Source organism: Heliconius melpomene, chromosome 4, assembly GCF_056956725.1.
Source record: "Heliconius melpomene rosina isolate 202511_hmr_F chromosome 4, ASM5695672v1, whole genome shotgun sequence".
NCBI lineage: Eukaryota > Metazoa > Arthropoda > Insecta > Lepidoptera > Nymphalidae > Heliconius > Heliconius melpomene.
The window spans coordinates 1,751,409-1,776,551 of NC_140392.1; the positions used below are offsets into that span (position 1 = coordinate 1,751,409).

Below are 25,143 nucleotides of genomic sequence, written 5' to 3' on the forward strand. Positions count from 1 at the left end.
TCGTATGTTGTGATTTTCTAAGTATGCTCTAGTTAGTATTTGTTTGTTTAATCCGCTTCTAGGGTTAGGCAAAAGGGTAGGTAAAAAGAACTTAGTGTCTAGACACTCCGTTCTCTGCTCATTGTTCAAGATGTTGAGTTGCGGTAATTAACGTTGGGAGTGTTGTCAGAGCATATAAATGGATTATTTGTTGATTTACGTGGACTTTAACACATAGAATGCAGAATTAAATTTTTTCTTCATGCTTAGTTCTCCCTTACATTTCCTAATTTAAATATTAACGTTTTAAGTCGATTTATTTCATCCCTGCATTATCTGTAAGTCACGCAATAAAATAACGTTTTAAATATACAGATAAAATTACTGATACATCTTTTTTTAGCTTAACGATGTGTCCTACACACGGCAGAGTAGTCTAACGGAACCTGGGAACCTACACTCCGTTGACATTAAGACACTACCGTTCCCAACTTTCTGCCAAATTTTGCAGGCATAGCGTGTTGAGTACTGATTACGAAGACTAACAGCGACTCTATCTCTGCAATTTTCGATCATTTAATTCACCTTCTACACTATAACATTATTTATAGATATTCCAAAAAGTTATCATTAAAGTTGCTCCAATACAAACAAAAGTAAGACCTAAACTAATTGACTTGCAAAATTAGTAATTTTGAAGCACTAGACGGGCATAAAGGCAGGTCATCAAAGCATACATTATTCAAGAGTAAATAGCTCCTTGCTAGCTCATATGTTGTTTAGTCATATACCTACTATTTTGATTAAAGTTTTATAGGAAGATAATGTAAGGCCGCTCAAAGGAGAGCAGTGGGTCCACGTTAGATGAGCAGTTTTTGCTTTATATGAGAAACAATAATTTGCATCTATTTATTACTTATCCATACCTATATTATAAATTCGAAAGTAACTCTGTCTGTCTGTCTGTCTGTCTGTCTTTTACGCAATCAGAGCCAAACCGCTAATTTAATTGTGATAAAATACTCATATAGAGACACTTGAGGGTCTCGGGATGAACATAGGATACTTTTTTTTTCTCATATTTGTAATATTTTCGATATATACCTATATATTAAAATACTTTATGCTTTAATATTCCGCCATGTTAATAACAACCGTCGCTATGCGACTGTTGCTAAGCAACGATTTGCAAAGTTTGTTAGAAAACTTCACCCAAAATGAGATTGCTTAACGCATGCTTGTACCCAGCATTCATGGTTACACCTCATACACTTCAGATTACCACAATCAAAACGATGGTGTAATCATTTATGTCAAATCAGAGATAAAGCACTCGACTACCAATGTTTCCTTATCGGGCGCTAGCTGTCTTGTTCTAAAACACAATGATGAGTACGCGGTAGTTGCAGTTTATCGGTCACCATCGAACAGTAATATAGACAATTTTTGTGACAGTCTCGATTCATGTCTCCTTGACCTTAAGCTAGTTGACTCTGTAGTCGTGATTGGTGACATAAACATAAATATTACATCAACCAATTCTGACTCTAACAGTGGCAAATACTTGGACCTGTTAGCTTTCCATGGATTTTCTAGTGCCCACTCCTTTCCAACACGCAATGAGAGCTGTCTTGATCATGTGATGCTGAGATCGAATAAATCTGCTGCTACTTATATCCTGGATTCCTATATAACCGACCACGCACCTTTAGTCTTTTGTTTACAATGCAACATAAAAAAGTTTTCTTCCATAAAAACCTTTACCAAAATTGATTATGTGTCTTTACTACAAACAATTTCGAACTTTGACTTCACCTGTATCTTTAACTCCTCTGATGCAAACGCCGCAGCCACCCTGCTGGCTAATATGATCTATGATGCTATTTCAATGCACTCTAAGCAAATAAAAATTTCCCATCGGAAACGTACACTAAAACCATGGCTGACTCCGGGACTGGTACGGTGCATTAGACACCGTGACAAACTACATAAAAAGGCCAAAATTGATCCAACTAATGCAATCCTACGTATAACTTACACAAGATATCGGAATTTTTGTAATAATTTGTTAAAAAAATTAAAGACAGCGTATGAAAAAAACGAATTTCTAAAATACAAAAATAATCCAAAAGGTACCTGGAACACTGTTAATAAAATTGTTTGCTACAAAAAGCCCTCACCTACCTCCACACCTTTACTTGACCTGCACAGTGATCCTTGCGTATCCGTAAATATCGTAAACAATTATTTTGCTGGCATCGGTGCCTCATATGCCAATGCTATATTAAACAAACAACTTGACATACATAGCTTGCCTAATACACTTAACTCTCAGTCTTCCGCTTCAAATGACTCCATGGCGCTGTATGATACAGACATTAATGAAATTCAGGCTATTATTGCAAACTTAAAAGATGACTCTGCTGCTGGAACAGACGGCATTCCTACTTCTATTATCAAAAAGGCTAGTACTTATATAGCTCCCGTTCTTATGCATATTTTCAATTTATGTTTATCAACTGGCGTTTTTCCGGATATCTTTAAGCGAGCTCAAGTTCATCCTATCTATAAGTCCGGCGACAGAGACACTGTGGTCAATTACAGGCCAATATCAATACTCTCGGTTCTATCAAAAATTTTAGAAAAGCTTTTGAATAAGAGACTTGTAAACTATCTGCAACACTGTAACGTCATTGCTGATAATCAATTCGGTTTTATCAAGGGTAAATCGACGGAAGATGCTGCACTACTGCTTACTGAAACAATAGTAAAGAAAATGGACAGTGCATCAAAAGTGATCGGCGTATTCCTCGATCTATCCAAGGCCTTTGATACCGTTTCTGTGCCACTATTAATAAAGAAAATGGAAACTATCGGAATACGTGGCGGCGCTCTTGAAATCTTTCGCTCATATTTATCAAATCGCACGCAATGCACGAAAATCAACCAGTACGTTAGTGACAATACTGCAATCTGTTTTGGGGTACCACAGGGTAGTGTCCTTGGACCTACCTTGTTCATTTTATATATTAATAGCTTATGTGCCACATCATTACCAAATTGTAACATCATTGCGTATGCAGATGATACTGCACTTGTGGTTCATGGAAAAGATTGGAACGAGGCCAAACACTACGCTGAACATGCGGTCAGATGGATAACAGGCTGGTACAATGCTAATCTTTTAACTCTAAATATAGACAAAACCAAATACATCGCGTTCTCTCATCGCTGCCATTCCCAGCCGCCACCTGAGTTGGCGATTAGAGTACACACACATATTTGCACTCTTCTAGATAACTGTAATTGTCCTACCTTACCTCGCACTTCTAATATCAAATATCTTGGCCTTACAGTTGATTGCTACCTGAACTGGAAACTTCATATCAATCACATAACCGGCCGAATAAGAAAACTGATTCCTATTTTTAGGAAACTTAGAAGTTCAGCTAATTTTGAAACCTTACTTCTTGTTTATCATGCCCTTATTCAAAGTCTCGTCAGCTACTGTATCTGTGTATGGGGGGGTACAAGTAAAAACTCGTTGTTTCCCTTAGAACGTGCCCAAAGAGCCATACTAAAAGTCATGCTTGGAAAGCCCAGACGTTACAGTACCGACCTAGTTTATAGTAATAGCTCAGTCTTAACAGTTAGACAACTTTTCATAAAATCAGTTGTACTGCGGAAGCATAGGAGCACTCCTTTCAAGACCATCTGTAAGCGCAATAAGCCAAAGGTTTGTGATATCGAACGTTGCAAAACCAAGCTAGCTCGTTCTCACTTCTACGTCCTAAGCAGTCGCTTATACAATGATGTTAATAAAATTATCAACATTTACCCTTTGTCTTCTTCGAAATGTAAAGCAGTTATGAATACCTGGCTGCAGAAGTTGTCCTACTTGGATACGGAGAATCTTCTTCGTACCTAACTTACATTCATGACTCGTACATACATACACGCGCATAAACACACACACACGCACACACACACACACACTCACACACATACACACACATTTAACACGTGGTAATAACATAGAACCTAATTGTTTTTCTTTTCTTCTTTTTCAATACTTAATTTAAAACTTTTGTTATATCGCTTTATTTTTTCTTATGTCGACATAATAATATGTACCTAATTGATGAGTATTCTCACTTTTGTCATCGAAATAGTGTCTTAGGGGCAAAGATGCTGGCAGCTGTGACACAGTTTACACTAGTACGGCTGCCATCGCTCACCTCTACCAAAGTGTTGTCTTGTTTTTCCATATTCTAACGAAATTAGAGTGTATATGTAACATTTAATTACTGAATAAAGCATTTATTTATTTAAAAAAAAAAAAAAAAATATCTATTGAAAACTGAACATAATTTTATAAATATATTTAACAAATATTCGTATAGTTCAAGCGGGCGTAGCCGCGTTCGGGTCCACTAGTTGAGAATAAATGGGATAACGTATAGCAGAATAAATGGGATAACGTATACATTATAGAGTATAACCGATTTCTTTTTTATTTTAGGGTTTCATACCTAGAAAGGAAAAAACAGAAAAGTTATAGTTAAAAAAAAATCAAAAATATGATAACAATTGCAAATCCAATGATTCATCATCTCTTTATTTATGCAATTTTACTCAAAATTGAAGTCAGCAGCAATATTTTTCGTACGTTGACAACTTTAATGTTTGGTCCGTACGTTAACTGTTACGATATGTTCGTTTTATGGCGTTTATACGTCAGCCAGGTCAGTCAGTGTGCCGGCCCGTTGGCTATTTCTTTGTATTGCTGACGAGATGTGGACAGGTTCTCTATTTCGAAGTTAGTACGTTTATTCACTGAAAACTTTGTATTTTACTTTGCTGTATAATATACTCGTACTTTTATGTAACAGAAAAGTTCTAACTTAAACGGAACGGAAAATTTCTAACAACTAAATATTAAATATAAAAAAATATACATATTTCGTATTATTAATCTTTTTAATTGTATTTTCCGTTCCCATCTTTCCGCCGAATCCTTAAGGCATTGTCTGTTGAAGGGCAGACCGCTGCGCACTGTGTCGCTACCAGAGGAAAGAAATGAAAATATTAAATAATTCACTACCCCGAATGGTAATCGAACTCACGACCGTCGTGTTTACACTCGCACGTTTGTGCCTCTAAAAGGAAGATGAAGATGGAAACAAATGTAAGTAGGTATACAAATAATAAGACAATATTGCTTAACTATTTTATTTCGTAAGTTTCATTTTGATTATGAACAGCCAAAATTGTACACAACAAATGATACTGTAGCAATTAGAATATTAAGTACTATAATATACAAGTATATGACTAGAAATCATGCAAAAAATATAGGTTCACATATTTTCTTGAATTTAATCGATTTTTAGGGTTCCGTATCTCATATATAGGAACCTTTATAGGTTCACTTTGTCAACCATCTGTCCGTATGTCACGATTGTTTATTATATTTAGCTATAGGTATGTATTTTTTATACATACAGACATTTTACATGTAATAAACTTAAAGTTCATGCAAATAAAGTTACGAGCAACGATAGAGTTAGTATTGTAAATGATAATATAAAAACTTGTATTTTATTTAGGTTTAACAGCTTACTTTGACATTACCACAGCCATTCTTATCATTATATTAGAATATTCTTATATTATACTACTTATGAGGAAACAAATCTATATGAAAATTGGAGACATTCATTTCTTAAATATAAATATTTCAAGAAATATAAATAAGAAGGCCTAAAATGAAAAAAAAAGTATAGCGATTTAATATTTTGATTTATGCGTAGGATTAGGATTGTAGGATTTCTATATGAAAAATTGTTATATTAAAGTTAAATATACCAATTTTACGTAAATATATAGTGTAGATACGACTTTTTTCTTCATACAGAACGAAGATTATTATACTTTTTGGGTGGATCTTTATGTATTGGTTTCAAAGTTCCTTCCCCATTCTTCTTTTGTCAGGTAAAATTTTAAGTTAAAGTTAAATATATTATCATTAATTTCACTACAATTAAAATAACTTATAATTTCTATACCTACACTAAAACAATTTAAAAAATCACAGCCATCTTTTGGCTAAGATAACGTAGATGCCAATTTTTACTTAAATTTCAAACATCTAAGTATCTTACAAAGCTATTACACATTTGTTTACATTTTATTATTAATAATTAATTATTAATAATGTAAAATTAATATTATTAATGATTACAAAAGACATAATATAAGGGAAATTGAATAATGTTATATTAATTCTTAGTTTATGAATCTCCGCTGTCAACAGGCAGGAACTGTTGTTGCGCGACTGATGATAAGACCATGTCGATGGGTTTCGTATCGTCGTACAGAGAAGGAGCTTCGCAGAGTATGGCAAAAGTTCCCACTATGGAAGCAATGGTGAAGATCCATAGAAATAGTCTGTCCAATACCATGGCGACGAAGCCCCAGTCTTGATCTTCCTGTGTATTCATACATATATATAAAAAATAGACGATATATCCCACACAGCAGGGTAGGTAGAGGGAACCTAGTGCTAACACACTCTGTCTTTTTTATCAAACATTCTAATAACGTTATTTATCCTAAGGCGACGAAGACAACATATAATAAATATATATTACTAAGTGCATCAAAAACATAACTTTTCTTAGAAAATAAATAACGATCTTTACAAAAATACAAAAAAAAGCTAAGCTTTGGACGAACTTTTAATAAGGTGACCTTAGTGCAAACATCCGCCTTGAACATTTCCTTTGCAGTATTTAGACTAAAAGTAATTAAAGTTCTCATTTACGTAATATGTCGAGTGCGGAAACTAGGTGAGCTATCAAACACAATGAATTGAGACTATTAATATAATCGATTTAAGACATCTGAATATTGACGGCAGTCGGGGCGCAGAGGCAGAAGTGTGTGAACTCCACTGGTTGCAGGTTCGATCTCCATTGGAGGGAATGAAATATTTATTCAAATGTATATTTTCATTCTTTGCTTTTGTGTCAAGGCAAAGCGCAGAGTTGAGTTCTGTCACTCAACCCGCAATGTCTTCAGAATTCGGTGGAAAATGAGAAACGAAGTGTTTTAACACTAGGCCCACCCTGCTGTGTGCGGGATACAGCGTGAAGCTGATAAAAAACATATTAAACTTTTTATTTTTGAGTAATAAAATATTACAATAGTCACTTTTTACGTTTAATCCACCAGCAACTGCCAACAGGAGAACGGAGGGTTTAAGTATAAATAATAATGTCCCTGGCCACTGCGCCATGAACATCTAGTTTATTTATGTGGACAATTCGATCCCTTTATTTACAATCTTGGGATCCCGAAATCCGATCCAAAAACTTCCCTTTTGAATTGCAAATGAAAAAAAGTACATGTCAACAGTTTATGTAAAAAATATTTGAATTTATATATCTAAACAGCTTCACGTTTTATCCCATACAAAGCAAAGTTGGCTGAGCAAATTTAGTGTCAAGACACTTCGTTCACTCTACTTTTCCGAGATATTGCGTGTTGTGTCACCGCCATGCCTTGATCCTGCTGGAGCAGGAAATTTCTATGACTATTATTCATTGCTATGACTAGTAATTGAAACGCAGAATCATTACGTTTATGGTCCCACTAAGCCACGATGGCCTTAATTTTTTTACTTACCGCGTTAAACTCATCCTGTCTTTGCATGTGATGCTGGATGAACATGACATTATGAATGGCTTTCTCCAGCTCGAAGGGATATTTTTTACGAGGCGTTATATCGCTTAGAGAATCATCTAAGCCTGACATGACAGAAGGCAGTCCGTTGTAACCTGCACCCAAGCTTCCTAATGCACCGACAAGTCCACTGAACCTAAGGGGTATTTTAATATTATGTATGTTTGTGTAAGAACTTTTAAGAACTATCGTTAAATTAATTTTTGGATTTGAAGGAAAAAAAACTGCATGTAATATATTTTTTCTTTTTTTTTAAATAATGTTAAGTTTAATTTTCATTCTTACCGATTAGTTGCAGTAGTAGAATGTAGACCATTGCAACCTCCAGGTAAATGATGACGTAGGGAATCAGGGCTGGACGCGTTCGAATTGGTCTGCTCAGCCGCTGCCAGAGCATCTTTAAACTTATTCTTCTTCATACTTCTACCAGCTATCTTCTGCGCAGCTAAATCCCTAAGTAAATCCTTGGGAACCCTCATCAAAAGCAATTTAGGTAGCTTAGTTATAAAGAATTTTCTAACCCAAGGCGCCATTTTATGAGTACTAGGTTTGCGATAGTGCACGTTTAATATTACAATGGTTATTACAACCGACAGTCCAACTAACAACATCGTGAATAAAAGATATTTTCCAAGCAACGGCAGTGCTAGCGACGTAGACGGTATAATTTCTGAAATAAGAAGGAAAAACATGGTCTGGGAGAGCAAAATGGATATGCTTAACGCGATCTTCTCTCCTGAATCTGCTGGCAAGTAGAAGACGAGTACTGATAAGTAAGATATGCCAACGCAAGGCACTATCAGGTTGACGGTGTAAAAGAGAGTCTTCCGCCGTAATGTTATGTTGAAGAAGATATCTGAAACAATTATTATTATTTACTTCGGTTTATAGAATAAGCGATAAATCTTTGATTATATTTTGAAATATTTATTTACGGTGTAGAGTTCTACCACTCAACATACAATGCCTCCAGAAATCAGCGAAAGGGGGAAGGGGAAGGAATGTGGCTGATTTTATTTAATTTAATATTTTTATTTAAAAACGTTTTAATTCCACAGTGTTTTCAAACATAAATTATGTAGTAGCAAAATTCAAATACAACTAAAAATACAAAATACGAATATGAAACATCTACAGTCTATACAGTGTATACACGTTCATACATACCAATTTTATTTCACACAAACATAAAATAATAACTGAACAAATATGATAAGTAAAAAGTCAGGTATCAAAGTCGTTCCCAACACGTTTCTACTTCATTTTATAAAAAGTAATAGCAATAAACGAGAATATTAAAGGGTTATTGGACGCGTTGTAAAACCGCGAATGGGGGGGTAAAAAATTATGATCCGCACGAGAGTTGCCAGGACGAATATGGCGTTACGAACTCAATTATAATAATTTTGCTCAATTATATTATTTATTCAGCTTTACGCTGCATCCCGCACACAGCAGGGTGGGCAGAGGGAACCTACTGTTGAGACACTCCGTTCCCTATTTTCCACCGAATTCTGGAGGCATCCCGTGTTGAGTAGCGGCACTCAAAGCTCAAATAAAGAAATTAAATATTTCATTTCCTCAGGTGGGAATCGAACCTACAAAGTGTTGCGTTCCTAGTATAGATGTTAATTTTATATCTAACATTCGAAAAAAAACGAAATATTTTTTAAAATACGTAGGTTTGTACGCTTTTAGTACGTTTCCACAAATTGTTATTTAGGAAATGTACCGTAATAAAAAAATCAAATTAGTGATAAAATAAACTGTTTATCGGTTTTTAGGAAAGCGAAATACGAGCAAAGCCACGAGCAGAAAGCTAGTGTAACATATGTTGAAACATTGTAATTATCCTGGTACTGTCAATTGGAGTCGCCAGTCACTTAGTCGCAAGGGCAATTTGAATACGGGCCCAAACTATTTTGATTGGACTTTCAAATTGAGTCTTACTGCCCAATATTGAAGACGGAATAGTAATAGAACTAATAGGTTCTAGTCTTGTGGGATGAGAAGGGGTTGCAATTTAACGTAGGGAGTAATGCGGGAGATATTTATTTATATAGCTATAAGAACTCTCTTCGCTGGAAACCTTCGCTTGATAATTATATAATGACGAATATAGCAAAAATATTTTAACCATAACCAAACTAACTCTCTCAACTCTCTCAAAAATCTGCGGAATCGATTCAAATCTATTTAGATTTCATACTATATTATTATTACGCAAAACAGCTATTAGCCCTGGCCCTCGCTAACCGTCTCGTAAATGGCACCTAATCGATCCCCAGCAACAAGCAATTACAAGTGACTAAATGTAATCAAAGTTTCTCAAGTAAACACTCTGTGTTGATATTGTTAGCTTTGGTTAGATAATGAAGTTTTGAACCGATAGCTTTCCTTCGATTATTTGAATTAATAATTATTTTGAATCCCAATGAGAGGTTGGCGGATGTAAATGATATTGGTTTCTTGGATATTGTTTCTTGGTTGTAATATTATTAATTTATTTGTTAAATATTAATTGTTGAATGATATGCCGTAGATCCGGTTCCTCTTGCTGTCCCGATAGAATTAAGTGACAAAATAAAAAATAAATAATATTTGTTTGTGATTTATCTCTCTGTTCTCGACGTTTCGTTTAAAATTGTAGCGCGATGTTTTTCTATGTAATTTTTCCAATAGATAATTATATTGGATAAAATTCAAACGCCCACTCTGTCATACCAGACAGACTGAAAAATTCTAAGTATTTATAAATAGGCCTATACATTGAACAATATCAACCATGGTGTTTTAAATAAAATGTTATCTTAGTGCCCTAGCTTAAAATTAATATTAAAATATTTTAAAACGTAAAACGTAAAAATTCCGTATATACCGTACCCGTAACAATTTCCAGCAGCAATCATCTCTGAGTTCCCTCCCTACACTCCGAAACCTACAATTCCATACAATCCAATAAGAAAACATAAATATCCACCTGGCAACACCCAACGTTACCACAAGACACATAAACCCTACTAAAAAAGCCCTAATCTCACCTCGAGCCTCGTAAATACCGCGGCACGTCGACAACGCTTATCTATGCTAAATTACTTGCGTTGTACCGCTCTTAACAGGTTAAACGCTTGTTTTGTTAATGCTTGAAGGCAACGCGCCCTGAATACTGATACTGGACTGATTAAAGCTATTGGATTTTTCTTTTTGGTGGTGGTTTCCATAGGAAATAGATTTGGATTGATGTTCTTTGTATTATTAAATAATACATACCACGCACATTGGTAGTTCGTGTCATTTTCTGCTCGTTTTTTTTTAATTTTTTGTAAGTTTAATAAAGTATAAGGTAATTAATTTTAATAATAACTACTTACAAAAAATCGAGTTAATGCGTGTTGACTGGCAGGATTTAACGATGCAGTTTAAGTAGGCATAGAGAACCAACTGGTAGGCCCACCAAATTTTGCATAATTTCCAGATAATGAATACGTAAATTTTGAGGCTTGGAAGAGCATAAAGAAATCTAGGATAAATAAATAAAAAAAAAATAGCCCTAAAAGGGGGGCAAAATTTGGCATTAAAGCTAGTTCAAGTGAAGTATCAAATGAAAGGGCTTTGATATTGACTACCTAGGATACGAGCTTCAAAAGTGAAGAATGACCATCATTACTTCTCCGCTTGCATCCTGAGAAGACCAACAAGGTGTTACCGGCAGTTACCATATTAGAAAGGGCTTACATAGAGGATTAAAGAAAGAGCTTTTATAAAAATTATATTTACACAACAAATGTATGTTACGTTTCAGTTAGCGATGATAAATATGTTAAAAAAGCATTTGTAGATATTGAACTCACAACTATCGATTTTACAGTCTAAAGTCTGTCCTACGGTAGCCTACGAAACAAACAAACAAGATAATCTGTTATTAAGTACTTGATAGGTTTCTCATCTTATTGCATTGCTATATGAAACTGATATTTTGTCGGATATAGGTAAATTAATATTATCATATAGTTATAGAACTAACCTGGATATGGTTCTTGGCAGCATGGATAGTACCTCTCGTGCCTTTCAGCGGGTACCCCCAGGATATCCCATTCCACAGAAGGATAATATTCGCGTAGATCAATACCAACTTCTACCATATCGCCTTTTTTCTGGTTTATATGTTTCAGATCAATCTAGGAAAAAATATTAATTTTCACAAAATGCGTTAATTTAAAGTACGTATTTTTATTCCGAATCTTCGTGTACGTAGTAAAAGAAACATTTAACACTGTTTATAAATTCATACCTGATCCCCATCATAACTCCAAGATCCAAATTTCAAGAAGCATGTCTGTTGATCAAAAGGGAAGTATCTGACATCGATCTCACATGATGACTTGAATATAGCGGGCGGTGTCCACAGCACTTTGCCGGTGTGGTGAAGAACAGCTTTGGTCATTGTCGTCACTACGTACTCTCCGTCCGCACTGTTAACAATTTCAGTTGGGAGATAAATAAAACTGGTTAAGTGCAAGTTGGACTCGACCACCGGGGCTTCAGTACTAATTTCAGGATTGTAAGTCAATGGGAAGTACTTCAAAGTTAGCAAATTTAAATGTGCATTCCTTTTGTATGAAATTAACTACATATAAATATGTAATGTCTTTTTAATTAAATATTTTTAAATTTTCACTTTTTAGTTTTTTCGTATATTAAGTAGTAAGTTATCAATTTATGCCAAATTATATAACTTCCAGGTCCAAGGAAAAATCCCTATAAGTTTTGATTACGGTGCGAATTTCATACAAATTTCAGCAAAATCAATGCATAAATTGCAGTTTTATAGCTTTATTTAATAGGGGTATGATAATTAGGTAGCAAGTGGGAAATAGAATGTTTTAACACTAGGTTCCCCTGCCTTACCTGCTATTTACACAATGCAGTGTTAAGCAAAAAATAAATATATACATACACAAAGACTTCATATAAAAAATCAAGTTACATCTCAACACAACATTTGATTAATGTGCAAATAAAGGAAAACATTTAGGGGAGTATATTCCAAGCACTACTATTATTCAGGAGTATCTGCAAATTTGTTTCACAGTTTATCCTTTGTACACAGCCGTAAGATTGGAGAAGGCACGAGGACGGAATACATCGCTTAAACGGCAGCGGCCCCCCATTCATCGTATAAATCCCATCATTTGAAAATATACGTGGTTATATTACGTTAGAATTGCTAAGATAAAGTTCTAAATTTGTGCTATTTCTTTAAGTTTTAGTTTGTTTTCTGGTTGTAAATGCTGTGGTTGAGTAGGAAAAGAGTGTAAACAATAAAATAAGAAATATTTAAAAAAAAGTATTGACATACGTCTTAAAAAGTGAAGTAACATAAATGGAAAGAAATAAAAAAAATAAGCTAATAAAAGTTTTTATATGTAAGTAGTATAAGAAGTTTGAATTTAAGCGGATTAAATTCTTACGAATACTCTGGATTTCGAATAAAACTAGTCAATCGCTTTTGCATTTCAGCTTGAACGTGCCCACATCAAGTAACCGTAGAATAGTAGATTCATATTGTTTATTATTAATGGGTTTTCGAAATCCGCTAATTTAGTGACATTATTTTCTAATTGGTGCAATGAATGGACGGATGCGAGTTAGATTTAAATTATTTTTATTTCCTCGTTCCAGTAGACAAGTTTTTTTAAGATGTCGATTCCATTCCCACTTGAGTATATGGGCAGTTGAGTATTTTCAGTTGAACTGAACACGCAATGGCTCCAGAATTCAGCACAAATTGAGAAAAGGAATGGATCTTAATGGGAACGGAGTTCTCTGCCAACTCAGCTATAAAAAATACCTACCACCACAAATATATGCCTAAAAACCACATATATAATCATATTCCTATCAAAATTAATATACTCGTATAAATTCCCATACACCATAATATATCACCCCCCATTATAAATTGAATGAAGCGTGATCACAGTATAAGAGTGGTCGCACGTGCGTCTCATTCTTCATGATTAATAGTCCGCCGGTCTGCTCTGACACTACATGATGTATCATTTCTATTTCTTGTCGATATTTGCTATCAATTAGCTTTAAGTGTTACTTGGTGGTTGTTGCTTTTGGTATTTTTTGTATGTATGCGGTCAATTTTATGAGGCTGAATGGCTCTAATTGAATAAAAATATAAAAAAAATTGATATTCCGATTTTGATAGTGATTCTTCTTACATTTTTCCATCTCCGGTAAGATAAAGCACGAATTGGAGTTCCGCCACTAAACACGTAGTGTCTCAAATTTATGGAGATTCTGGAGAGAGAATAGTTCTTTACTAATCAATCCAAGACTACTATAATGATAATAGTTCGTGGAAATCAAAACTGTTGATATTCACTCGAGAAGCTATTGTAAATTATATTTTGGAAAAATAACTGTTAAGTTTCTTGCCGGTTCCTCGGCAGAACTGTCTTCCGAGCCAGTGGGAGCTTCCTGTAGGACTGACACTACCGATATTTCTATATAATTTGACGATTTCAAAGTGCTTGTTCTTGTCTTATTGAATAAAGATTATTTAGATTTTTTTACCTCGCCTGATACGCGGAATAAAGTGAGAAACTTCATTCCACAACCGTCGCCTTTACAGTCAGATACTATTGGTACAGTACGTCATGACGGCCTCAAAAGATATTAACTATAATTATTAATCGAATAACCGTTAACTCATGCATATTATGTAAAATATCAAAAGATTTAAAATTTTTAGCCAAACATTCAATTCACCGTACAAAATATGTACACGAGAAAAATGATTTGCAACATTTAGTAGCTCGCATCCGGATTTCCAATAAAAAAAAATAAACGAATCGGATCCGACGAAAATTTCAATTTTGCAATTTAAAATTTGCACGAGTCGTGTTTTTATTTTCATTAAGTTGGTGTACAATCAAATAGAGTAACATAAGAAATCATGATATTTCTTTTTTCATTATCTTCATCATTAAATTATAATACAGTAGTAACTGAAGTACAATACAGTATAAATAAAAATACATTTATTTTATATAGAACCTCATGTTAACATTCCGTGGCATGTTATATGGTGAAACTCAACGCTGCGCTATGACTTGTTACTAGAGTGAGGAAATGAAAATAATTAATTTCTCGATCGGAAATCGAACCCACTACCGTCGCGTTTATAGTTTTGTTTCTGAAGTCGCTGCGCCACCGTGACCCCAATTTTATAGTGTGATGAACACAGTATCCATTTAAAACGGTTATGATGTTTGACATGAAACGAACGTCCAGTTCATTTTATTATCTCGTTTACATATAAAAAGAGAACTTCTATTGATTACTATTTGCAGTAGTATTTTTTTAGCTTTACGCTGTATTCCGTATATAGCAGGCGAGTTGTGCAGGCGTGTTGAGTGGAGGAACTCAACACCGCAATGTAAAATACACTGGCCACTATTTATAGTAGAGGCCAGTGTATCTTATATTTTAACTGGTAATCGACCGGAAGAGTTGAGTTGACTTTAAAACTTAAAATGGAAAAATGTTGTTGTTATCCGTTCGCGAAGACATTACGAAAAATCCTCTTTTAGTGCTCTAAATTCTACGCTCCATAACCTATCTACATTTTTTTTAGTTGCCTGTATCCCTCATATAGCAGGGTAGGCAAAGGGAACCTGGTAATCTAACATTAAGACATTCTGGCCTAGCCATTGAGGCACTATCATTTCCCACTTTTCGCCGAATTCTTTAGGCATTGCGTGTTAAGTGGCGGGAATCAACACTGCGTGTTGCCTTGTTACCAAGTTAATGATGAAGTTTCCTCTATTGGGAATTGAAACCACAACAGTCGGACCCTTGTGCCACTGCGCCACGACTGGTCTCCAATTCAATATTATTTATATTTTCATACTTACGTTACGATATTAGATAAAAATAAATATCATATATACATTATAATAAAAATAGTAAACTGTTCGTACTCTTTATTTTTATACGTTTATATTTCATCGACATAGCAGGTTATTTCAGTTTTATTGCTTTTAACGTTCCGTAATATATTTTTTGATCTATCGATATTACTATTCAATTTAGTTCGCTACATTTACCTATTTTTTCGAACGGAATTGTAATTTTGTGTAACATGATACTGTTATCAAAATATTGTTTGAGATCGGAAATTCTGAATTAAGTTGTACTAAATGAAATTAGTACTAAAGCCTAGTTGAGGCCGTTAAATTAAATGCAAAATATATAGTGATTTATCACTATTAAGAGACTAGTCTATGGGTTCTGAATCGCAAAAGATAAAAAAGGAGCTTTGTAGGATCGCTTTGTTGTCGGTCTGTTCATCTATCAAGACCATTTTTCTTGAGAATGTGTGTATGTAATGTATCAAGTTGAAATTAATAACAGATTTCCCGGTCTATGGTTCCTTAAAGCACAGAAAATAAATTAAGATTCTATATGAGCGTAATCAAGCATCGACTTTGTTGCATTTTGTATGAAATTCGCCGTGTAATCAAAACCTATGACCTGGACCTACTATTATTTCAAAATTCGGCGGAAAGAGGGGAACGGTGTGTCTTAACACTAGGTACCCTCTGACCCGTGAAGCTTATATACAAAATAATTTCATACTTACATATACCTATAGGCTATTTCATCGATCAAGATTGACCAATACCAAGTTCTACTCATCATGAAACGGCTAACAATACTTCCCATAAATTGTCCAATAGCTACCATACCCTACCGTAATTGGCGTATAACAGGCCGCCCTGAACTTAGTTCGTGAACATTCATTAGGGCATTACATAGCACCAAATTGCATTGTACTGACTAACTTGTTCTGACATGTTATAATTAGAAACAGGAACATCGACGTCTGCATTAAAGTTGATGGAATGACAAACAAACCGGTGTTGCGTCTAACGGAATATTGTATGAGTTTGAATGTAATTGAAATATGCTCATTAATATATATCGTGTGTTGCAGTCGTTTATGTTGGTATTGTATGGGTCATATTTGGTGGAATATTTAGAGGTTGCTTGGTTGCTTGTATGTGATATCTATATTTATAGTAAAACTAGTAGACCTGGACGCGGCTACGCCTGTTTGTACTTATCTATATATATAAAAGGACTTGTCCTCACTGACTGAGGTAAGACGCACGCACAGCCATGACCGCGTAATCTGAACATCCACTAAGAAGGGATTTTGAAAAATTTTAACCCTAAAGGGGTGAAATAGGGGTTCAAAGTTTGTATGGAAAAAATTTAAATCGGCACCGATTTTTATAAAATTTGAAATTTAGATTTTTAAAAGTATTTTATTGAATACGTGTTACATCGTTTTCTAGAATTCTTCCTCTAAGGATGCAAATAAGGGGTTGAAAGTTTGTATGAAAAAAGTCTTAAATCGCCACCGATTTTTATAAAATTTGATATTTAGACTCTTAAAAATATTTAATTGAACATTTGTTTCATGATTTTCTAAAATTCACCCCTTAAGGGTACAAATAAGGGGTTGAAAGTTTGTATGGAAAAATCTTTAAATCGCCACCGATTTTTATAAAATTTGAAATTTAGACTCTTAAAAATATTTAATTGAACACATGTTTCATGGGTTATTAGAATTTACTCCTAAATACGCAAGCGAAGCGGCGCGCGTCCGCTAGCTTAATATATGTATGAAATTGTTTTCAGTTTTCAATAGAATTAGTAAGAAAATATAAGTTTAAATAATCAAAAAGAATAATAAGAGAATTATTGAAATGAACCAACAAAAGAAGTAACTAAAGGATATTCTTAATACAATGATTTTAATTACATAGTTCAAGCGGGTGAAGCTGCGAGCGGGTCACTTATCACTAGCTTGAAATATACCCGTTACATAGATTATTTAGAAGTACTTATATTTTGAAACCTTTAAGGTAACAAAATTAGCGCCAAAAGTTCTCGTTACCAGAGTGAGAAATGTAAATATAAAATATTTCTTTTGCTCAAACGGGAATCGAACTCAAAACTTGTCCGCGTTTACAGTCTCACGCTTGAGCCACGACTGGCCTCAAAGTGAGTATTACATACTACAATACACAAACTAGTCGACAGTACAAATATAAGGGTGAAATAAGATAAATCAGACAGCGAAAAAGGTGTAAAATCCACGCAGGTATACCGCGTGTACGAGTAACGGGGAAACGCCTCGAAACCATAAATATAGTAAAATGGTAAAGGCTTTTTGTATCCACTTACTTGTTATATAGAACGATATCCGGGAGCCAAATGTGCTCGGAAGGCACATAAAGTTCCTTCACGCCTCCGTATTCCAGGGGGTCCCATTTAAATTTGTGGTCCTCCCATTCCTGTAACGTTTCCACTGTTATAATAATATTTCTCTTGAGTATTAATGTATATTTGTGATGATAACTGTTACGGGTTCGTAAATCGTGAATCTTTCCTTAACCTGGCACCATATCTGGCAACCTATCAAGCATGTGGCAGCTAGTATAAAAACATTTTTTTTTACTAAAATTTAGTTAGCTATAGGTTAACTAGGCTACAAATTAAGAAGATAACCAGTTAACATAGTGTTAAGACACTCGGCTTTTCATGAAGACACTTCCGTTCACCAAATTCGCAAGGCTGGCGTGCTGATCTATATAAGTTGTTTTATATCCATAATACAATACTTTTTTGTGAAAGATGCAAATCTACTTTATATTTAGTCTAAAAATAATATCACTATATTGTTAATACTCACATGTTCAAGCCAAACGTTCGTTGTCAGGATTTGATCTTTCAGATTCTGTGAAAAACAATGAATTATATACTATGTAAAACAAAAACGGATTTCTTAATGAGAACGGACTATCATTAGGTTCCCAGGTTTTGTCTTCCTATCCTTCTATGTGAAAATAATAAGTTCCGTTCATTCCGTTCCCTACTTTTCGCAGAATTATGAGGCATTCGGTGTTGAGTAGCAGAACTCAGCGTAGTAAACTCATTAAATACGCCGTAAACTTACTTTCACTTCAAAAATTCGGTGCAAAGCGGAGAACAGAAAAGTCTTATTAGGAACGGAATGTTTTAACACTAGATTACAGTCCTTCATAGTAGTGTGAAGCTAAAAAACTTTTTCTAAGTAAAATTTGAACTTGTTACCATCGCATCGTTCACAAACATTCTCTGATAGCTGTAGTCAAACTATAAATTAACATAAATTAATTCATTGTCAAGGTGTTAACTAGTCGTTGTTAACTAGTAGTTAAATGTCGTTAAGGATCTTAATATGTTCAATTAATTTATAGGGTAACCTGTGAATATACCTTCTATACGTACTACTGCTGTTATTCTAGTAGTTAATGATTTTGATTCAATTCCTTAGATATCTGGTTAAACAAAATAATTGTTGGTAGGTCATCGTAGCGCAGAATTCCCAGAATTCGCAATTCTGGATTTCCGGAATATAAGGAACGAAATTGCTTAATGGGAACGGAGTATTTTAACACTAAGTTCCCAGATTTCCTCTGCCTTCACCGATATGTGCGGGATACAGGATGAAGCTATCAAAAATTGAAGTTGTTTTATGTGTACCATCATCTACACATCTTTGTACAATTTATAGATAAGTTAACAAAACATTGCTATTTACCTAATACTTTAAAAATCTATAAACCTAATACCTAATATATTCTATACACTAGCCCGTTATCTAATATAGAAGAAGTTGCGGACAGCGAGTAAAAATGAACTATCCCAACTTAGCTTCCCTATACTCGTATAGCTGGTTAAGGCAATCGATTGGTAGAATTTTTGAGAATTTGCCAAGAAACCCTCCAGCTATATCAACATGTATCAGTGATGAAGGCGGAAGTAAAAGTTATTTTAGCGGAAGTGAAATATTTTTATGTATGTTGTCATTTAAATGGTTATATACGATTACTTTGATTACAATTTTTACCTACTATGTATTTTTTTTAGGTTTTTGTTACTTTTTTGGTTTATATTTCGAATATAAGAGTTATTTTAAATAGACAGAATCATATTTTTACTTTTAATATTTTTAAAGTAATAACAAAAAGTAGTAGTAAAGTAGTAACACTAAAGAAAAATAATATATTAAGAATAAGAATCGTCACAAAAATTTTGGGTCGAACTTTGAGTAGCGAAAATTAATTAAGATCTTATTTAAAAGATGCTAATAATAAAAATAAGTTAAGAATAAGTTGTATCAAGTGTATAAGAATTTAAAGTTTATTTAGAACACTCGGATAATGTCCAAGAGGCGCGGGTTTGAATACTAACATGGCTGACATTTAAATTTTATATAGTTCTTACATAAATTTCTTTTAGCTTCATGCACTCCCCGCACATAGCAGGGTAGGCAGAGGGACCTGCGGAACCTTTTATAAAAACACTGTTCCCATAAAGACATTACCGTTCTCTACTTTTCACTGAATACTGGAGGCATTGCGTGTTGAGTGGCAGAACTCGATACCACGCTTCGCCTTGTTACCAGATTGAGATAAATAAAATATTAAAATATCATTTTCTCGAGTGAGAATCGAACCGACAACCTATCGCGTTTACAGTTGCACTTAGTCAAAAAAAAATTAATTTACTTAATCCGTTTCCTTTGTGATTAAATTAAAAAATAATTTAACAATCAATATTCTCTCGTTGTAGAACTAAGTAGAATTTCTAATGACGTGGAAAGGCTTAGAAATGCAACAATTTAGAGTCTGGGGATGGTGAGCGTCCATCCCATTTCAATTACGGCCCTTAGCACTTGAGTGAAGTTTGTACAATAATAGAGAAAATTTTGTCGAATTTACTTTGTACGAGTATATTTTGTATTTAGTTGCTGAAAGACTAAATTAATATAGCATATATGTTAAGAAGTAGGTCAGCTTCAATTTTAGATTGAAGCATTTTTTTAAATAAATAAAAAAAATAACGTTAAAATTTTTTGGAAAATTTTCTTATATAGATAGTTAAAGATCTTAGTATATGTTTTGAATTTCAAATCGATATCTCAAAGCTTCCTGAGATAAATGCACTTGACCGACAGACAGACAGACGGACAAAAAAGTGGTCTTATAAGTCTTCCTTTTTTCCGTAAAAAGTACGGAACCCTAAAAATTAAAACAACGCCGACAAAATTGCGAGCAGAAAGCTATTCTTTTCTTAGCTTCTCATTGTATTTTGCACGTAGCAGGATAGGCTGAGGGAACCTGAGAACCTCGTGTTATGACATTCTCGATAAGAATTCTTGAGGCAATACGTGGTGAGCGGTGGAGCACAGCGGCTGGCTGTGGAAGTCTAGTAATCAATAAGTTCTTGTATATTATATGAAACAAATTTAAACACTCATATTATGAAAATGACCCATGTTCTAATCGAGGCCACTCGTGATACAGGGGCACAATCGTGTGACAGTAAACGCTACAGGTTACTGGTTCGATTCCCACTCGAGGAAACGAAATATTTAACGAAATATTTAACAGTGTCGAGGAAAAGCGCAGTGTTGATTACCGCCACTCAACACGCTATACCTCCAGAAATCGGCGCTTTGGCTACAATACCGTGTGCAGGATACATCGTGAAGCTAAAAGAAAAAAATATATGGAAATTAGAATATTATTAACTTACGTCGTATCTAAGCCTTATTACATAACCTGTTTAATATGTATGACACAAAGCTACTGAAAGTATACAAACATTTTGTCTTTGTGCCCATAGTTAACATTCCACGAGGAACCTAACTGTTGAGGAGTTACGCGAGGCATCCACACCACTGGCAAGTTATAACGTAATTTAAATGTTAATACTGCGACCCCTTTTATCTTATTTTCATAGCAACATAAATCTAGGTGTTTTAGTAATTTTCATATTTTGTGTTAGGGGTTTATATTTGTGTAGTTGAGGGTAGTTTTTTTAATTAGATTTATCACTAAAAAAATTGAATTTAAAAAAATGGTAAAGATGAGCTTTATATTTACTAGTTTTTATGAAGATACCACTAAATTCTCTTACGCTGTATCCTGCATATAACAATGAAGGCAGAGGGAATCTAGTACTGGGAACCTAGTACTTGGGACAGTGCGTTCCTCACTTTCCGCCGAATATTTGAGACTTGGGTGTTGAGTGGTAGAACTCCAAGTCGCGTAGTTACCAGAGAGAAGAAATGTAATATCAATAACATCATATCAACAAATATTAATTAGTTTCCTCGAGAGGGAACAAAACCACAATCATCACACACATGTGCCACTGCGCCACTACGTCCCCGCTCTCGTAGACAAGGCACGGCGTTGAGTTCAGCCATTCCACAGCCAATGTCTCAAAAACTGGGAGTTGCGTTGTAAACGGAGTGTCTTTACCCTAGGTGTCCTCTCTGGCTAGGTTTCAATATATTTTCATCGGCGCTAAGTTCCGTTAATTAAATCGTAGCGTCTTTATACAAAAATCCTGTTTTTACATCCAATTTATAGCCATTTAATTTCAAGGAAATTACTTTAGTTCTGTTCACACCACCCGGATGTCAGTGAACAACAAGTTGTACGTATTTAATTAACCAAACGTCAGCAAAAGTCACGACCGCTTCCCATATTAAAGTCAAATGTCGAAATATATTCCAAGAGGTAATAATAACTTGTGTTATCAATGCCGTAGTAGTTCTGGGGATGTATCGGTTTCATGGTAGTAGGTTCGATACAGGTTCTAGGTAATAAACCATTTAGCTAAAATTCTCCGGTGATAAGACAAGGAGTGTTATTAAGACAGGTATTTATGGTGAAAGAGAAATGAGTGGGTAATGCTTAGAAAGGAACGGACTCCATTTATATAAAATATATTTAAATTTTTACCAACAAAGAGATTTGTATTTTGTAATTACTTCCACTTCCTCTCCCTCCCTCTTCATTTCTTTCTTTTCGATCGGGTCTTTCCGCTCCACTATTTATTAGTGGAAATACAAGTAGGTATGCAGTTTACTTTTGCGAGTTCAACGTAAATCTTAATGGAGCCGCTCCTCTCGCGGTCGACACTGGGTTTTATATTCTGTCTGTCATAATAACATGTATACAAGAAAGAGAAGAGAAAAGAGAAAAAGGAGATAACGTAGATGTATCTTTATTTATTAATTTTTTTTTGTACATTTGACATGTAGGTATGTTCGGGAATATTGGGGAGCTAAGGGGATATCTCAAAATTCCTTAACGAGATGAGGAGAAAAGATTTTTTTAAATTTACTTCTTAAGGTACACGAAAATAATGTTGCGGTCGACGATTAGTTATAACTTATTTAATAACTTTAATATATAAATATTAAATAAAAAATCATAGAACTGAAAAAGAATAATAGACATGAATTATTTATTATTCAATATGGTTATAATTGTAAAATTTTAGCAGTGTATATTCAATGATTAGAATAAAAATAATTTTATAATAAATTAATAAACTTATCTTTTGAAATATTTAAGATGCTATTACCATTAGTAGGCACTACCATATTTCAAATGACTTTATTAATTTAACAGTGGTAATAATGGAAGAGAAAAAGAATATATATCATAAGAAAAAAAAGGAAAAATAATATTCCAGAAAAATATAAAATTATTTACTACAGCTATCCTTACTTTCAATGTATAATAAGACTCACCAGATCGATTAGTTGAGATAGTCTCAAGCCCAGCTTCACCAGTACGGTGTTGTTGTTTTTATCAACAGGTCTTATCAGCCTATTGTAGTTGCTTAGAAGGTCATCATACAGCCTCTTGGCGTCAGGATTACCGAGACATATGCCGAAAATAAATAAAAAACTTACACAAATACCCTTCATCATAACAAACACTGGATTTTAACTTGTTTTAACTAGAAAAAATTGTATAAATAACTTTTTGGCACATTTCTTGGTTAATTTTATTAGTTTTTAGTTATAAATTCAGTGATTTTTAGGTGTATTTTACGAAAAATAGGACAAAACGCCCGTCGATCGTAAGCGACAGTGGCGCCGCTACTGGCGGGAAATCGCATCACGTTATATTTTACTGCGCAAACTCCTCTCTCCATTTTATTATACCAAAAAACGGCACTAGTCAAGTACAAAGCTACCTCTATTAATTGAGAATAGAGTTCGAACTTCCGTGTATCAATGTTACCATTTTATTCCAATACCAATTTACACCGATACCAATTAATTTATAAAAAAAGTATTTATATCAAGAAAACAATTAAATCATCGACAAAAAAAAGGAAACTTAAACAAAAAACACTTTTATTCATCTAATTGTAGGAAAAAATCATAAAAGTTTTAAATTTAATAAAATATAATGCATATATATTTTTTCATATACGAGTATACTATTTAGATAGGTTACTACGGATCGATCTGAGTACGCACGCGCGTTGGTTCATTCATTACTTCTAGATGTATAGTGCGTGGTCTACAATTGTAGATGGCGTTAGCTACTTCATGGGGTATTACCATAGATTATCGTAGTTTATAGTTGTGGGACTTCTATAGCCAGCTCCTACACTATGCGTGGGTATAGCTGACAATATTGATAGTATGTTTAAATGAAAATATTGCGTTGGGTTTGATTAAATTAAAGTTTTTCAGTATTCTTTTAATATTTTCATTTCTCCGTTTTGTTGTTGAGTTCTGTCACTCAAAACATATGTCACATTGCCTCAAGAATTTAACAGAAAATTTGGGCTAATAGAGTGTTTTAACAACCTAGAGGAAACCTAGTTCCTCAATCTAGCCTGCATAAGTTATTGATTAGTAAGATCCTAAGGCAATGATGGGGTTCGATTTTTACTTGGGGGAAATAATTATTTTCATTCTTTCCCCCAAGCAAGATAGAGCGCGACGTTGAGTTCCTTTTTCATTTCCATTAATTCAATAATCAATATTTCGTCTTCCAGTGGAGTATGAAGTGTCTTTACACTAGAATTTTTTGACTACCTAGTTTTGAGGGTAAAAGGTAAAACTCATTTTTCGAATATATAACCATTGCTTAAAGCATGATAATTTTGAGACACGAAACATCTATCTATGTTGTATGTTTATAAAAATACACAGTAATAGGTTAATTATAAGCGAGAAGGAGGATAGAGAGCCTCAGCACTAAATATTCTGGCATCTTTTAGTAATATTTATGCACTTGCGGACCCGGGCGACTTCGCCTGCTTAAACTATAAGAATATTTATTCATTTATATATATATAGATTCTCCTTATATATATATATGTAAGGAGAATCTATATATATATAAATATATATATATCTATATATATAAATATATATATGATCTATATATATATATATATATATATATTATAGATCATAGATTAAAAAATATATTAAAAACAATCACAAAGTAAAATTTC

At 34.0% G+C, this 25,143-nt stretch overlaps 2 protein-coding genes across 2 annotated transcripts; one reads left to right on the plus strand and one right to left on the minus strand.

The window, feature by feature from the left end:
* Nucleotides 1–1,213: 1,213 nt before the first annotated feature.
* LOC146539380 (uncharacterized) lies at nt 1,214–3,907 on the plus strand. The gene has a single exon (XM_085185168.1). It carries the CDS (start codon nt 1,214–1,216, stop codon nt 3,905–3,907), a length of 2,694 nt encoding a protein of 897 aa, XP_085041294.1.
* Nucleotides 3,908–5,197: 1,290 nt separating this feature from the next.
* nAChRalpha2 (nicotinic acetylcholine receptor alpha2) lies at nt 5,198–23,768 on the minus strand. Its single transcript, XM_085208131.1, has 8 exons — nt 23,411–23,768; nt 18,506–18,550; nt 17,998–18,107; nt 12,017–12,197; nt 11,750–11,903; nt 8,011–8,581; nt 7,669–7,861; nt 5,198–6,470 (listed from the first exon to the last, which is right to left on the minus strand). Exons 1-8 carry the CDS (start codon nt 23,591–23,593, stop codon nt 6,273–6,275), a joined length of 1,635 nt encoding a protein of 544 aa, XP_085064257.1. The 5' UTR covers nt 23,594–23,768; the 3' UTR covers nt 5,198–6,272.
* Between the last annotated feature and the right edge of the window lie 1,375 nt (nt 23,769–25,143).